This window comes from Triticum aestivum, chromosome 7D (genome assembly GCF_018294505.1).
Source record: "Triticum aestivum cultivar Chinese Spring chromosome 7D, IWGSC CS RefSeq v2.1, whole genome shotgun sequence".
Classification (NCBI taxonomy): domain Eukaryota; kingdom Viridiplantae; phylum Streptophyta; class Magnoliopsida; order Poales; family Poaceae; genus Triticum; species Triticum aestivum.
This window is the reverse complement of record NC_057814.1, coordinates 254,490,087-254,505,469: the sequence shown is the minus strand read 5'-3', so window position 1 is coordinate 254,505,469 and position 15,383 is coordinate 254,490,087. Positions and strand designations below refer to the sequence as shown.

Below are 15,383 nucleotides of genomic sequence, written 5' to 3'. Positions count from 1 at the left end.
ATGCAGCAGCACCACCCTCTCGCGTCCACCGACAGTCCCAAATGCTGTTGCCAATCAAGCAGCTAGCCTAGCCTAGCCTAGCAGGTCAATGGAGTCAGTCAACACACATATAATTGTGGGCAAACCAAACGGGCTAAAAGAAGCCTGCCTGCTTCTGCTTGATTGTTGCCTACTATAACACCTGACCTGACCTCACTCTATTGAAACCCTTTCGTTTACTCTTGACCGCTTTTATAAACCGTGTACCAGAAAGGTGATAAGGGCAGTTTGTCCATTAGTCTTTGTTGACGGCCACATCACTCTTTCTTTCTTGCAGCATTTTCTTTTCATTTTGAGACGTGAACTAGATATATATAGTTCAGTTATTGACAAGGATGGGAAAAGAGTTTTATATGGAATTTGCTTTCTCCACGGGGGAGGTGAGGTTGCATCATGGCGCCATGCATACGCTGCCAACCGCTACTCCCTGGAATTCCATCGTTGCTTACACCTTGTCTTGGAAGCGTTGACGACGACAAGCACACCAGTGCCAGATCCGCACACGCACATCATATGGAAAATATGGAGAGGCCGGGTCACGGGGCCAGCCTTTACAAGTCAACAGACGTTATTTCAGACTAGATATTTTCCCCCCGCAAAAAAAAAAGGACTAGATTTTTTTTCTTTCTAAAAGAGGGAATATCTATTTCAAAGTAGATAGGTAGGCATGGATGGGGACTTGCCCAGTGGCGTGTTTGGCGCAATGTCTTTGATCTTGTGTCGGTTGATGTTGGTGACAGCTTTATTCATGTGAATGTTTTATACATAAGAAAATGAATTGTGCTCTTTCCCTTGTGGTGGTTTATGATCCTGCTCATGAGGAATCAAGATGGATTTTCTTACTGAATTGGCTTCCTTGTGTAGTAAGATGGTGAATCCTTATCTTATAGGGGTGACTTTTTTTTTAGACAGAAGCGAAAGCTTTGCCTCGTGTATTAAGTAAGGAGAGAATAGGGTTTTTTACATCATGCCCCCTTAACGCGACATGGTAATTACTCTCGCAAAATAAAAGACCCTAACTTTTTTGTCCCACAGTGACCCAAAGACTTGCCTCGGTCACTATGGTGTTGAGCAGAATCGGCGGAGGAGCTCTCTTGTGTCGGAATACTCTTGTGTTTCTCTCGTTCCAGATTACCCATGACACGAGCATGGCAATCGACGCCTTGGCCTTCCTGTCGATGGTGCCGACGTCGCATGTACTCACCCACCAGGCCTCAACTAAGTCCATCAAATGCTATAAGGCCGTGTCCATGTCGTCAATGTTGAATCTCTGAATGACTAATCTCCAAAGCCTCGTGGAATAGCAGCATTTGAAGAGAAGATGCGGCCCACATTCCTGCACTCCCTTGCACAAGGGACAAGGACCACAGTTTGGCCACCCTCGCTTGGCCAACCGGCCGGCGGTCCAAATTTTGTCCTGAAGCGCAAACCAAGCAAAAAAATCACTTTCGGTGGTGCCCAAGCCTTCCAAATCATTTGATCCATGGGGAGAGAACCAAGCCTAGAAATTGTGCCTTGTAAGTAGAGGTCATCGTGTGCTTGTTCATCGTGGGGGAGAGAACATGGCCAGAGGTTGTGCGCTTCCATAGGATGTCATCGTCGACGAGCTCATCAAGATGGACCTCGTCCAGGAGCATCCAAAGGGAGAAGAACTGTCTAACATGCTCGATGGAAGCAGTTGTGGGTGGAGGCTTGATCTTGAGGATCCAAGCGTTATTCTTGAGGGCCTCCCGCACCTTTCAATTCTTTCGTGAGGAGGCCTCGAAGATGAGCGGAGCAATGTCCTTGGGCTTGCGGCCAAGGAGCCAAGGGGAATCCCGGAACGACGTTCGCGCGCCATTACCCACGATGATGGTGGTAGAGGCATAGAAGAAATTGAGGTCTCCATCGTCACATGGGTTCCCGCGCCCAACCACAGCTTAGCGGACTCCTTCCATTTAAACCATGGCCAACGCAAACGCAAGCACACACGAACTTGTCCGTGTTGATTACCCCAAGCCCATCGTAGGCATGTGGTCGAGTCACAGTTTCTGATTCACCTTGCACTTGACCTCAGTTGTCATGTCCGATCCGGCCCAAAGGAACGCCCTCTCAAGCTTGTCGATGGTGCGTAGGATGCTTGGCGGTATGACAAGAGGCGTAACGAAGTAGACCACTTGGGACGCAAGAATCGACTTGACAAGAGCCGCGCGCCCAATGGTGGTGATGTTTTGGCCCTCGTATGTTATCAACTTGTTTGCCACTTTATCCACCAGGAATTGTCGGTCAACCAACTTCAGCTGCCAGACAGAGAGAGGGAGTCCCAAGTATCACAATGGGAAAGAAGCCCTCACAGTCGGCAAACCTTGGCTGATGCGCCCCAGGTCAAGGTGATTGCACCGAATGGGAACCACCAAACTCTCAGGATAGCTGCGAGGTTGTCAATATCCCGTTTGACCGGGGCCATGAACACTGCTGCGTCGTCCGCATAGAGAGATATCCGCACCATGACACTCCTTCCTCTAATCTTATGGAGCAGCCCTTTCCTCGTGGCCACATCGAGGATTTGTTGTATTGGGTCAATAGCGATGACGAAAAAAAGAGGGGGAGGGGGTCCCCTTGTCGTAACCCACGACCGTGCTTGATGGGGGTGCCAACCATCCCATTCAACATGATTCTCGAAGAAGAGGAACATAATAGATCCGCAATCCAATCTCTAAATTTACTTGGGAACCCTCTCCTCTCAAGGAGATCAAGCAAGTACCCCCATCTGACCGAGTCGAAAGCCTTGCGGATATCAAGCTTGAACAAAAGGGAGGAAGTCTTGCTCTTATGGAGGCAACGTGCAAAGTTACGGACATGCATGAAGTTATCATGGATACTCCACATTTTGCACTCTGAGCGTTGGAGATGAGAGTGGACATGTGGGGGGCCAAGCCTAATGGAGAGCACTTCCGCAATTATCTGGGTCTATAGTCGGCGACCCTCTCTGCCCCTTCCTTCTTCGGCAGAAGCATGATATTTGCCGAGTTGAGCCAATGCAGATTTGTTGAGTAGAGGGAGTCGAAACGGTCGAACACCCTCATGAGATCATGCCTGAACTCAAAGAAGGAAAGAGCTTGAGGAGGAGTTGCTGGTCCTAGAAAGTTTAGAGGAGCTTTCTCCTTTAGATGTGGATGCTTATAATTGTAAAGTGGAAATTCTAGTTGAACTCCATGAGCTATATGTTGAGGAGGAGCTACATTGGATTCAGAGTACTAATGAGAGATGGTTATTACAAGGGGATAATAACACTGACTATTTTCATCGAGTTGCTAATGGTAAAAAAACAAAAAAAAATATTATTTGTAGGTCGTCATGTTTGGCTTGACATTCCTCATGATCTTGTAATGGTTCCTTTGAACATGGTTGTTGAATAAAATTGAGCGTGGTTCCCTAAAAAACAATCCATTACTCCATAATTTGAAGATTCATTCTCTTGAAGAGCAGTTACTCAACTGTTTACCTGCAAAACATGTGAATGATGCCATCGCCGTTTTCCTTTGTCACGCTTCAGTGCAAAAGAATGCCATCTCCACTGTCTCCAGTGATATGCTCCTCAAGACTATGGTTTCTGCAAGGATGCCCACGATCCTAGCGCCTACCTGAAGACCACCGCGGTGCTTCCTCTTAAACGTAGCATCATTACAATGTAGCCAACCAACAAGTGGCATTGCCTCTGCCAGAATCAGAAGACTTTAACCTCCAGATCAAACCATCAAGCCAGCTTCCCAGCATAGTATGTTGTACACCGCCTGGGTTCTGGAGCATATAATTTAACAATGCATATAAATATTTCACAAAGGATGTTTCCTCCACAAATGATTGCATGCAGTTCCTATCAATCAAATCAACAGATATTTTATTGCCGGAAAATGCATAATGCTAATAATTTAGCGCGGCACTGAAACACCTCCACGGCCTTGATGCTCACTTGACAATTGAAAAACGCATCATCATCCTAGACCGCAATCCTGTTTAAACGGTGTGCCCGAATCTAAACCGTGTTTTCTACCATGCAAATGAAGGCAAAACGTAAGATGGGTATGAGCTATGCTTGCAACACAACGCACTGACGGCATCATCTCCAGCAGTTTCTCCAAATTCACCGAGTCCCAGTTCAGCCGCATGGATCCCTCCAGTGATGAATGCAGATGTCATTCCGGCTCCACTTGCGCCTTTGATGTCGTGGTGCAGCGAATCACCTACGGTGATACATTCGTGTGCTTCAACACCTGCTAGGGACATTGCTGATGTATATATAACCTGAGAAAGCAGCAGCAAGTCAGTACCTGGCGAGAGCCGAGGGACAGTTTCCCACACAAAAACTTAAATACAGAAAGGATGATCCGAGAGAAGGCTGTTAAAGCAAGTAGTACTCCCTCTGTAAACTTTTATAAGACGTTTTGGATCACTAAAGTAGTGGTAAAGTACAGCTGCAATCACAAGTTCACAATGCAGTCGATCATCATAGCGTGAATGCCATTTCAGTTCTGTATTGTGTTTACGTTGTTGAATCAGTCGTTTAGTGACTTTAGTCTACAAAGAGTAGACATGCCATGCATTACCTTATCAGGTTTCCCCATCCATTTTACTTCACCACCAAGACACTCGTATTTTGCTGCCAGAGTGCCTAAAAGAGAAACATTATATTACCACCATCAGTTGGTACTGTAAAAGATGGCCATACTTCTAACATATCTCCTTTTTGAAGAAGAAAAGAAGAAACATATCACAGGAATCAGAAATAAAGAATGTCCAAATTTATAGTGTAGGATAGGCAAGCAGATACATTCATGAGTTAAAACAACTCTGCTACCTGGTAATGGTTAAACAATCAGCATGGCATCAGATATGAAAATCATTAACCCACCAGGCATGACACGCAGGTTTCGAGCTTCAACAGTGACATAATCTGGATTAGCTACCACCATTGGAAGTCGCTTTTGTATACCAAGCACTAGAATCTGCTCAAGCTCCTCAAGACTTTTCGAAAGTGGATCACCAGAAGGTAAACCCAGGGCTTCAGTACCATGGGCTAGTATAAACTCTGCATCGTCAACATTGTTCACAACTTGCAAACCAAGTCCCTAATAGGAGAAAACAAGAAAACATTTGACATGGAATCTTGTAAAAGTGCCTCATAAGTAACAATGCTTTTTGATATCACATTTTTGTCATCATTAATACTTCTTCATATATGTTAGATGACCTCAGCCATTTGGCAGGAATACATGAGTATGCCACACCAAATTCGATGCTAATATTCCTTAGAAGAAACAACTGCCAAAGAAAAACAACAGAAGAACAAACCTCCAGAGAAATTGCACCTCGATTGCCCCATGTCAGATGGATACACTTCCTTCCCAGAGATGCAAACCATGGGTCATCCCTCCTACGTTTACGAAACCAAATCAGAAGTTTTAACTTAAGTTTCTGAGTAAGCTATACCAAATAACCACAGAAGAAATATCAGCATAAAAGGCTTACTTGTGAAGGTACTGCTGGGTGAGTTCCCCGCTGGTGATCGCCCCGAGGAAACAAGACGTGTCAAACCCAAGGCTCTGCAGCTTCTCCATGGTTACAGACGACCGCCTCGAGGAATTGCTGATTATCACCATCTTGGCGCCATTCCCAGCGAGCTTCTCCACTGAAACATGCATGCCTCACTTGACTATCATATCACATTGCAGCACAAAGATGCAGCAGTAAACTGAAGATAAATTACGATGTGTGGACCAACATACATGCCAAAATGGCGCCGGGGTAGGGTTTCTTCCCGTCATGAAGAACGCCGAACTGGTCCAGGAACCATGCCTGCCAGACAAACTCGGCCGTGAACAAATCATAGCAACAGAAGCAAATGGTATGGGTACTCGTAGCGATAGAAACGACCAGATGCTATGGGCAGAGGAACCAACTTTTCCCCAATTTCTAGCTGAAATCCCGCAGACAACATGAACCCTATGCGTGATCTCGTTATCCGAATTAGCAACGCAAGACCAATTCATGGGGCGCCCCTAGTCCTAGCACTTCTGCTAGCAAAACGAGCGGCGATTCTGTGTGAGGAGGGTGGGGGCGCGGGGAGCTTGCCTTGAAACGGCCGGACTCGGCGAGGGGCCGGATCCCGGCCAGCCTCTCGAACACCGGCGCCGGCGCCGATGACATCCTCTCCGCCGCCGCGCGACGAGAGCACCTGGTGCTGCGGTAGGTGGAGGCTGGGCTGTGGAGAGTGGAGACGATGGAGCTCGTTTGGAAGGGTAAGGCAACGAGGACGCCAAGCAACCAGGTAGTGGCTGGGCCGAGTACCAGCAAACGAGCGGCATATACGCCGCGTGACTGCGGCGTCTCGCCGGCCACCACGGCCATCGTAACCGTGGACATGGATGCAGGTTCGCTGTTTGCAACATTCTTCTTCCTATGCAGTCAGTATGCAGCATGAAGAATTGCTGTCAAACAGAGAGTGTTCTCAAATCTGGCAAAATAGCTAAAGTACAGAGCGCCCAGAGAACCTGATGTTTTGTTGCAATATCATCCAACCTCACTAAGTCTGTCAGCGCAAGCAAAGCACGGCAGATCGATCATGAAGGACAGAGCGAGGGGCGAAGAACAGTATTTCGTGATTTGATCCCAAACACTCAGGCAGGGTTTCCAAAACAAAGGTACATTCAGCTATGCTATTACAAAACCGACAAGGTAATAACGGATCCATCGCTTGTTTGCGGACGCAGGTTGGAGACTGCCTCAGTTCAGCTTCTCGAGTAGCTCGTTGATCTTGTCCCCACGGTTGCCCGAGTCGCCACCATCCTTGAAGGGCTTCTTCTTCATCCGCAGCCTCCTCTCCGGACACTTGAGCTTGAAGGGCATGAGAAAGCTCGCCGTTTCTCTGAAGTGTGGCCCGACCGTGGAGATTTCGTGCACCACGTCTTCCAAGCATATGACACCGTGTTCTCCAAGTGCCTGTTTTTCACAAAGCACGTACGATGATTATCAAGTGTCCATTACGAAATCATCATGCGAGATAATTCAGAAAATAGTTCTGCTGCAGGAATGCACATGGTAATGAAGATAATTATCCCAACTGAAGTGTTTGTGTGTCATGTTTGGGGCATCTGAGTCTGAAACACATTATTATTGGTCCAGAATTTGAACTCTGAAGATATTCAAGTTTCTTAGCAATTATGGAACTGGCTAAATAAAGCTAACAGGCACAGATCACTGACATGGCTTCCTGATTATTTCCTATGCCTATTACTAGGTTGCCGTAGGCATGCCAAAGCTTTACTTGAATCGAAAGCCTGAACCTCAATCTCCAGAAGATGTCACAGAAATTATACCTTCTCGATTAGATCATTGCTGGTAAGGGGGAAAGGCTCCTTGTCGAAATAACCGCGACCCTTCTTGTAAATAAGCTCCTTCACATTCTTCAAATTGGGGAACCTACCGTGACACCAATTAACAACATTCAATCACTGTAAACTACTAGTACAAAACTGGCAAAACAAGCCACACAATGGAGAAGATATCTTCATTCAGTTACCCATAGGTGACGAACGGTCCGACAGCTGCAAGCCTCTTGAGGTTTGCCTCGGTGGCCTTGAGGAACACGCCGGTGAGGACCTGCGTGAGCCGCAGCCTGGCCAAGATCTTCCTGATTTGCGGGTGCAAGTCGGCGGTGCTGCAATCACACGCGAAAACTCGATGTTAATAACCGCGAGGTGCCATCAGCAAGTCAGACAAGTGCATGCTTTAGGTTTAGGTAGGCAGGCACGGACCCTGGGATGCGGACGGCGAAGAGCAGCTTGGCGTCGATGGCCTCGGCGGGGCGCAGGTTCCGGACCTTGAGGCGCGTGCGCATCCGCAGGAAGTCGAGCTCCTTGTTGCGGAACTCCTTGACGAAGTCCTCGGGGCGCTTGATGGCGCCCTTGGCGTCGTGGCAGCGGCGCTGCCTCTTGGCCGCCTTGCGCTCCCGGTTCTTGGTGGCCCACTCCTCGTTGTCCTTCCTCTTCTTGAGGACCGTCTCCCGCACGAACGGCAGCTGCTGCGTGCCCTCCTCCTCCGCCATGGCCGGCGGCGCGGGGTTCTCCTGGCGCGTGGTGGCTAGGCGGCGGCGGAGGCGAACGGGGGGCGGCGGTCGGGGAGGGTTTGGGAAGAGCCTTGACGATATTTCGCTGCTGGGGTCTTAAGGTCTTGCAGCGCTTAGTGGGCTGGGCCAAAGCCGAACCCACCAGTTAGTAAGTCTTATAAGGGCCGACCATTACAATACTTACTGGGCTTCAATTTGAGGAAGCCCAGTTGGGTGAGAACAGAAATATTTTCGGCAGGTGCTTGTCCGTCCTCCCCGTTCCGTTTGCGGTTGGGTCGCAGTCGTACAAAACCTTCTTGCTCTCGTTCGTGGTCCAAGTCTAACCCTAGCCGTCACCCCCTTCTTCCTCCCGGCAGATATCAGGCGGGCAGAGGGAGACGTCCTCGCCCGCGACACCTTCTTGCGCGCTCTCCTCTCCCCTGTGACCCCGCCGCCGACGGCCGCCGCGCGCGCGGAAGGTTCTCCTCCCCGCGGACCCCCATAAAAGGTACAGTACTGTAGTTTGTTTATGTTGGTGCTGCGGGTGATCTCGCAAAGGACTCAAATCGAATTGTACAATAGGACTTTCCCCCCTTCTATCTATCTAATAATCTAATAATAAAGGGTGATAAGTTTGCTCTCGTACGTAATTTATCCTCGGACGGATTGGTGCTTAACTGATTATGATGTTCGTTCTGCTCATTCAGGTTTCGAGATTTATTAGGAATATATACAATATGGCTGGGGGTAGCACGGATGCAGCAACCAAGGAGATGGAGGCATTGCATGTTGGGCAAACCAAGGAAACAGATGTAAGTGCTGTGCTGCACAAGTGTTCTTCCTCTCATTATCTTGCACGGTTGCTTAGGCATATTTTTCACTTATATTAATGGTGGTCATGGAAAAAAGGTTGGGGATGAACAATAACCAAACAAGCTATTGCCCGATATTATTCTGCCTTGCAGAATTGGTGTTCACCACAGTTGATAACTACCAGTTGTTTTTGCCATAATTGCTTTTTTATTGCCTTATTGGTAAACTTGGTCCCACCGTGTACTTTTAACTTATCTCCTGAATTCTCTTCATTGCTGTTATGGAGCCTCTGACCACATGCCATGACTAGCCTTAGCATGCCTCAGTTAGAAAGTGATATGTGATTACAACAGTCCTACAACTGATGCCAACTACTGTGGTTACATGGATTGCTGAACCTCACATGTCATCCTTCTCTTGGATGATCCTTGCAATGCTGTATATTATTTTGATGGTAAATAACCTTCCCATTTTTGCTGCAGGAAATTCTGAAAAAAGCGTCAGATAGCAATGGCGGGGCTCCTGGAGCTCAGTCCCCACCACCACCAGCAGATGATGATGAGGCACAAGTGGATGGTCCATCTGAAGATGGAGCAGGAGGTGATAACTCTAATTTGCAAGATCTCATTTCTGTGTTTCTCATAGAGCTGGACCAGTGGATCTATTGCTATTCTTGTTAGCATTTGGAAGCTGGGATATGAATCATGTGATTAATTTTATTGTTGTGTCTCAAATGTATAGCTTCAGCGGCTGCGAAGAAGAAAAAGAAGAAAAGCAAGGCCAAGTGAGTTCTGTTATTCAGTTGAACAATTAATGTTCTTGTGTGGTTGCTCTATTTTACGAGCATTTCATGTGTTCTCTTGTAGAAAGAAGAAGGACCCCCATCAGCAGACTGATCCTCCATCAATCCCTGTGGATGAGCTTTTCCCTTCAGGAGATTTTCCTGAGGGAGAAATCCAGGAATATAAGGATGAGTAAGTATTGAATTATAGGAATATGGTGTTTTTTACCTTCATAAAACAGGCAAAGGTTAAAATTGCATGGATAATCTTAACTTCTTAAGACGATACAGAAATAGTATTTTGTTTCCTTTGTCGCTAATGAAGGATTCTGCAAAATGATAATTATCTTTTGTTTTGTAAATTAATCATGTTATTTGCTCTTCAGTAATTTATGGAGAACAACTAGTGAAGAAAAGAGGGAACAGGAACGACTACAAAAACCAATGTACAATTCTGTTCGCCGAGCTGCAGAAGTCCATCGACAGGTTTAGAATATTCTAGCCTGCTAGCCTCTATTATTTTTTCCAGCTTCATTTTATCTGTATCTTTGGTTGGTACATCTCTACAATGTAAATATGTTTTGCTAGGTACGAAAGTACATGAGGAGCATTATAAAGCCTGGAATGCTAATGATGGAACTATGCGAGACTTTGGAAAACATGGTTCGGAAACTTATCAAGGAGAATGGACTGCAAGCTGGCATTGCCTTTCCAACAGGATGCTCGTTGAATTGGTACGGTATTGCTCTAGAGTGCTTCCTAGTACTGCGTCCCCTTCTCACATTGACGGAAGAATTTTTTGCTTAGGGTCGCAGCTCACTGGACTCCAAATTCTGGTGATAAAACTGTACTACAATATGATGATGTGATGAAGCTGGATTTTGGGACACATATCGATGGTATGTCTGTTTTATTACTTTGTTCGGTTCTTTCTTCAATGATCTTTGGTGTATACTTGTTAATGTTTTGTCCTTGCAAGTCCGAATTCATGATATTCATAATTTTGAAAACTAACATGATAATGTGATTATTCCCAGGGCACATAGTTGATTGTGCATTTACTGTCGCATTTAATCCCATGTTTGATCCGTTGCTGCAAGCAACGAGAGATGCCACAAATACTGGAATCAAGGTAATTCTACATACTTCGTTTACTCTTCCAAGGCTGTGGTACATTTTAACTAAAAATGGACTAATATACTACCAAATGAATGCTTCCCATAAGCAGCTTTGCTCATAGTATTTCTGATAGCAGCTCTACTCTTTGGAAGAACACAGTGATAGGTTTTCGTTAAAGTCTGTGCTTTTGATTACCCGTTATATAGTGTCTGTTTCAGCGCGCTGTCATTTCTCCAGCTTTTTATATAGTGATCTGTTTGGGTCTGATCTGAGTTTCGTTTTTCACCTGTCAATGATATGATGTGTGGATGTTTGAAATCATATCCCCTAAGTCATGTCTATTCTTTGCTACTTAATAATGCTTATTTATCCTTTATTTCAGGAAGCTGGAATAGATGCACGGCTTTGTGATGTCGGTGCTGCAATCCAAGAAGTCATGGAGTCATATGAGGTTGAAATTAATGGGAAAGTTTTCCAAGGTACGTGTATTTTTTTTCTTTCCCATTCTGCGCTAGTAGAATTGTAGTAACAGCATGACGATTTAAATGGCTTCTCTGTTTTGCGGCAGTAAAAAGTGTGCGAAACCTCAATGGACACAGCATTGGACCATACCAAATCCATGCTGGTAAATCAGTTCCAATTGTAAAAGGCGGAGAGCAAACAAAAATGGAGGAGGGTGAATTTTATGCCATTGAAACTTTTGGGTCTACAGGTACGTCACTCTATATAGCTTGAACTCGTAGGCCCAGATACACTTGGAAGCCATTTTCATCGCATTATTAATAGTTTTTGGATCACTTTCTATAGTATATGACTAGCATGGCCTTCTTGGCTTTACAACCGATGTCTGTTTTCCTTACTTTCTTTGAAATTTTGGCCAGTTTTACAGTTCATAAGCACCATTCTGTTTGCAGGAAAGGGATTTGTGAGGGAGGACTTGGAATGCAGTCATTACATGAAGAACTTTGATGTTGGGCATGTACCATTGAGGGTAGCAAAAGCCAAGCAGCTACTGGGGACAATCAACAACAACTTTGGAACACTTGCATTTTGCCGCCGGTACTTGGACCGCATCGGCGAGACCAAGTATCTCATGGCACTGAAAAATCTATGTGATGTTGGCATTGTTCAGGTATGTGAAATAGGATACCACCATTTCGACGCGAATGTCTATCAAGACATGGTTACTCACGGTTTCCTGACCTGTTTGCAGCCGTACCCGCCATTGTGCGATGTGAGGGGAAGCTATGTGTCCCAGTTTGAGCACACCATTTTGCTCCGGCCAACCTGTAAAGAAGTCATATCCAGAGGCGACGACTACTGATTGGCGCTGCGGCTCCTGTCTGTACCTGTCGCCTGCAGCGATTAGAGTTTTACCATCTTGGGTGACCTGTGTTCGTTATGGATCAAATGGCACATCGGAATCGGAAAAATAATGCGGTTACATTGCACCCTTTTGTTTTCTGAGTTTAAAATTTGTGGAAACTGGTTTGTAAGAATTGCTATCGTGTTGTATTACTTGATCCCTCTATAAAAAATACTTCCTGGAGATTTTTTATCATTAGCGTGGGACAGATGAAAATGACACATACATCCATATATACTTGCACTAATTGCGTCATGCTTATGCGTGGGGGATGAAAGTCATGTTCCAGCTGTAGAAATATGGAAATAGGAGAATCGTCCCATTGGTCGCCACCCACGAGTACTAGTAGTTTTCTTATATTGGAATCAGGAAAGTTAGTTTAGTATAATGTTTTCGTCCCTGACATGGATGCATCACCTAGACTAGATAGTACTATGTAAGCGCATCTACTATGTTAAAATATACTCCCGTGTAATGAAATATAAGAACTTTTTTTATGTGGTATAGTTGTCTAAAAAACGTCCTATATTTTGTTACATATAGGGAGTATGCTAAAGAAAACTCATTCAATAATTTCTAGTCCCCGCCGTCTAGTATGTGATAACGCATTGGTTACCTTTTTCGTTCTCGTCCGAGCAACGGCAACGTGCGTAAACGTGTTGTAATCTCCCGTCTGAATTAACCCGTGCTGTGATCGTCGATTTTTTTTAACGCGGTATAGACGCTAACGCTCATACATACACGTATACACTCGTCTATATGAACGCACACACGCACACCCATCTCGATTTGAATCCTGATGGGCTCAGATACCATTGTCCCTCTAACCATTTAAACCTAAATATAGGTTAGCTTGCGTGATCGTTGATTTGATCGGTGCACCATAATTTGAAATGTAAAGGTGTCCCGGTGTAAAAAAAAACGTGTTCGTTTACGATCGCGCGGACCCATCCCGCCACATGTATGACGGTGCCCGTCATTAACGGATAAGAACGCACGCAGAGTCGTGCCGCGGAAGAGATGGGATAGGATTAACGAAAGCCGCAACCGCCTCGTGCCCCCGTCATTCCCTTTCTCCCACGAAAACCGCGTGGCCCTCCGTCCGACGTCGGTTCGTCTCCGGCCACGACTGGAAAAAGTGGAACCGCGTCCACCCGCACCGACTCCTTCCTGGAAACCCATCGCCGCCACCGGCTTCACGGCCTCTATAAATACCACCCGAGCCTCCCATGGTTTCCTCGTATCGGAGGATTTGACTTCTCTTCTCTGCTCTCCCCCCTCTCGTCGGGTAAGTCGCAGGTATGGCCACCGGGTAATCGGTTCAGATCTCGCGCTCCTTGTTTCGCTGTTCTTCGTTTGGTTGTAATTCCAGGCGAGCGTTCTGTTTGGGTTGTGCTGCTCCTTATTACGTTGATGTCGATCGAGGCCTAGTTCCGGTGGTTTGTCCTCCTCTGTTCCGTTGATGTTGGTATCGTCTTCTGAACCTCGCTGCTTTGGTTTAGGTCGCGGCTAATCTATTTTGCTTTGACTTCTGATCTGATTGGGTCCTGGCTAATCCATCATGCTCTGATTGCGATATGTTTTAGGGTCGTGGCTTATCCATTTTTATCCTAATTGCTGATTTGATTCAAGGTTGTCAATTAATGGAGGTTATTTTTGGCGAGAGCAACTAGTTGTGTTCGTTTAATGGGGATTTTATTTAAACGTGGAGCAGTTTGTTTGCTTTCATCTCTGTTCGTTACGGTGGATCGGTGTGGTCAGCTTAGTTTTCTTTGGAGATGTTTGACATGATCTGAATGAGAGATTGAAGTTTGTGGTTTGGATTGGCCTGTTCCATTCAAGGTGATTCATTAATGTTCTGCGTACAAAGTGCTTTATCTTTTTGCGGTGAAAAACAGCGGTTTGGGGACAGTTGACAGGCAAAATTCTGCAGTTTTTTTTGCTTTTGATCCCGTTCCTGCATGACTTAGTCAGAGTCAATAAGAGATAGAGGAAGTTGGAAAAAGGTTTGCTAGGCCTATCTGGATATACATGTCAGACCATATGAAAAGTGATTTTGCTATGCTGTGTACCGTGTTATAAAGGTAGAGCTGGGATATGTGTTTCTTCAACTGTGTGGACATGCTCATGGTTGGTTTCATTTCAAGATTCCTAAGAAAATTGGAGGTGCTTGTTTTGTTTGCGTTGTAGATGTAACTTTCTTGGGAACTACCTTAGAAGAACATGGAAGTTTGCTTTTGAAGTAATCTGTTTGAGGTTCCAAGTACTGTGAAGAAAGCTGCTGACTAGTTTACTGCCTGCTGTGTTTTTCTCGGGTGGCACGTCAAGGTCTATCCAGATGCTGATTACTGTGTTGGAATCTACCAATCCCTCTGATATCTAGTTTGTGCCTTTGATTTTCTACATGGATATTCGGTTGGGTTTCTGCCAGTTTACATGCTCCGTCCGGTGTTGGATTAGTCTTAGCTTGGTAATTAGTATTCTAATTGTAATATGTAGTCATGTTCTGTTCATGCAAGTTATGTTTTATCTTGTACACAATTGTCAATTATGCATCTTGTATGATGTTATTGGTGTAATTGTTGAATGATATATGGATGACTTACCCTTCGTTGTTTGGTTGGCTGCATAAAAGCTGCGACAAAATAGCAACTGAATTTCATAGCTTGATGTTTTTTTTGGCTTACGTTAAGTTAATATATTTGTGTTCATGTGTGCCAAGTTCATCGGAGATTGTTCAGAGCATCCCACTTCTGTAGTTCTCCTAATCTAAGATAATAATGATCACTTTTGACCTAACATTTTGAACTTGTTCACTGCTTGTATTCTTTTTGGGTGCTCTCTTCAATCATGCACAAGATTCCTTTTAATAATCACGTCAGTTGCTTGTATTTAATCTTGATTCCGCATCATTCACGAGTGGCACATTCTATCGCTTTTTTTTGTAGTTCGGTGTTAAGCTTTAAGTATATTTGAAGGTGTTGGTCTTCTATGTTTGCATTATTTACAGTCTGCTTTTACTCGTGGATTTTTCCTACCTGGTTAGTTTGAATTATGATACATATTGTTCATGGGCATAGGCTATATATGTATTAACTTACTTGATTCGTAACGATTTTACATAGTATTCAGAGGCAAATATTGTGTGATAACTATCAACAGTTTTAAGTTACGATTTAGCT

General features: G+C 45.2%; 3 protein-coding genes across 4 annotated transcripts; 1 reads left to right on the top strand and 2 right to left on the bottom strand.

Annotated features, from left to right (window-relative positions):
• Positions 1–3,820: 3,820 nt before the first annotated feature.
• Positions 3,821–6,449, bottom strand: LOC123170309 (uncharacterized). Its single transcript, XM_044588156.1, has 7 exons — positions 6,151–6,449; positions 5,805–5,874; positions 5,548–5,707; positions 5,371–5,452; positions 4,931–5,147; positions 4,626–4,690; positions 3,821–4,323 (listed from the first exon to the last, which is right to left on the bottom strand). Exons 1-7 carry the CDS (start codon positions 6,439–6,441, stop codon positions 4,069–4,071), a joined length of 1,140 nt encoding a protein of 379 aa, XP_044444091.1. The 5' UTR covers positions 6,442–6,449; the 3' UTR covers positions 3,821–4,068.
• A 209-nt stretch (positions 6,450–6,658) lies between these two features.
• Positions 6,659–8,219, bottom strand: LOC123170310 (60S ribosomal protein L7-2). The gene is made up of 4 exons (XM_044588157.1): positions 7,833–8,219; positions 7,598–7,735; positions 7,395–7,497; positions 6,659–7,017 (listed from the first exon to the last, which is right to left on the bottom strand). The coding sequence occupies exons 1-4, from the start codon at positions 8,120–8,122 to the stop codon at positions 6,802–6,804; spliced, it is 747 nt and encodes a 248-aa protein (XP_044444092.1). The 5' UTR covers positions 8,123–8,219; the 3' UTR covers positions 6,659–6,801.
• A 170-nt stretch (positions 8,220–8,389) lies between these two features.
• LOC123170308 (methionine aminopeptidase 2B) lies at positions 8,390–12,396 on the top strand. 2 transcript variants are annotated; one of them, XM_044588155.1, is made up of 13 exons: positions 8,391–8,630; positions 8,830–8,934; positions 9,418–9,535; positions 9,677–9,719; positions 9,802–9,909; positions 10,103–10,202; positions 10,305–10,450; positions 10,524–10,615; positions 10,754–10,848; positions 11,218–11,314; positions 11,404–11,547; positions 11,750–11,967; positions 12,049–12,396. In XM_044588155.1, the coding sequence occupies exons 2-13, from the start codon at positions 8,860–8,862 to the stop codon at positions 12,157–12,159; spliced, it is 1,347 nt and encodes a 448-aa protein (XP_044444090.1). In that variant the 5' UTR covers positions 8,391–8,630; positions 8,830–8,859; the 3' UTR covers positions 12,160–12,396. The 2 variants fall into 2 exon arrangements, with proteins under 2 accessions (XP_044444089.1, XP_044444090.1); XM_044588154.1 differs by having other exon boundaries at positions 8,390–8,630; positions 11,750–12,396.
• The last annotated feature ends 2,987 nt before the right edge of the window (positions 12,397–15,383 follow it).

Excerpts from the sequence above, each read along its gene's own strand:
- LOC123170309 (XM_044588156.1), bottom strand. The coding sequence starts at position 6,441 with ATGTCCACGGTTACGATGGCCGTGGTGGCCGGCGAGACGCCGCAGTCA. Across the intron at positions 5,875-6,150 it reads CCGAGTCCGGCCGTTTCAAG|GCATGGTTCCTGGACCAGTT; the intron begins GCAAGCTCCCCG and ends TTTGTCTGGCAG. Across the intron at positions 5,453-5,547 it reads ACCCAGCAGTACCTTCACAA|GAGGGATGACCCATGGTTTG; the intron begins GTAAGCCTTTTA and ends TCGTAAACGTAG.
- LOC123170310 (XM_044588157.1), bottom strand. The coding sequence starts at position 8,122 with ATGGCGGAGGAGGAGGGCACGCAGCAGCTGCCGTTCGTGCGGGAGACG. Across the intron at positions 7,736-7,832 it reads TTCGCCGTCCGCATCCCAGG|CACCGCCGACTTGCACCCGC; the intron begins GTCCGTGCCTGC and ends GTGTGATTGCAG. Across the intron at positions 7,498-7,597 it reads GGACCGTTCGTCACCTATGG|GTTCCCCAATTTGAAGAATG; the intron begins GTAACTGAATGA and ends GTGTCACGGTAG.
- LOC123170308 (XM_044588154.1), top strand. The coding sequence starts at position 8,860 with ATGGCTGGGGGTAGCACGGATGCAGCAACCAAGGAGATGGAGGCATTG. Across the intron at positions 10,451-10,523 it reads ACAGGATGCTCGTTGAATTG|GGTCGCAGCTCACTGGACTC; the intron begins GTACGGTATTGC and ends TTTTTTGCTTAG. Across the intron at positions 11,548-11,749 it reads TGAAACTTTTGGGTCTACAG|GAAAGGGATTTGTGAGGGAG; the intron begins GTACGTCACTCT and ends TTCTGTTTGCAG.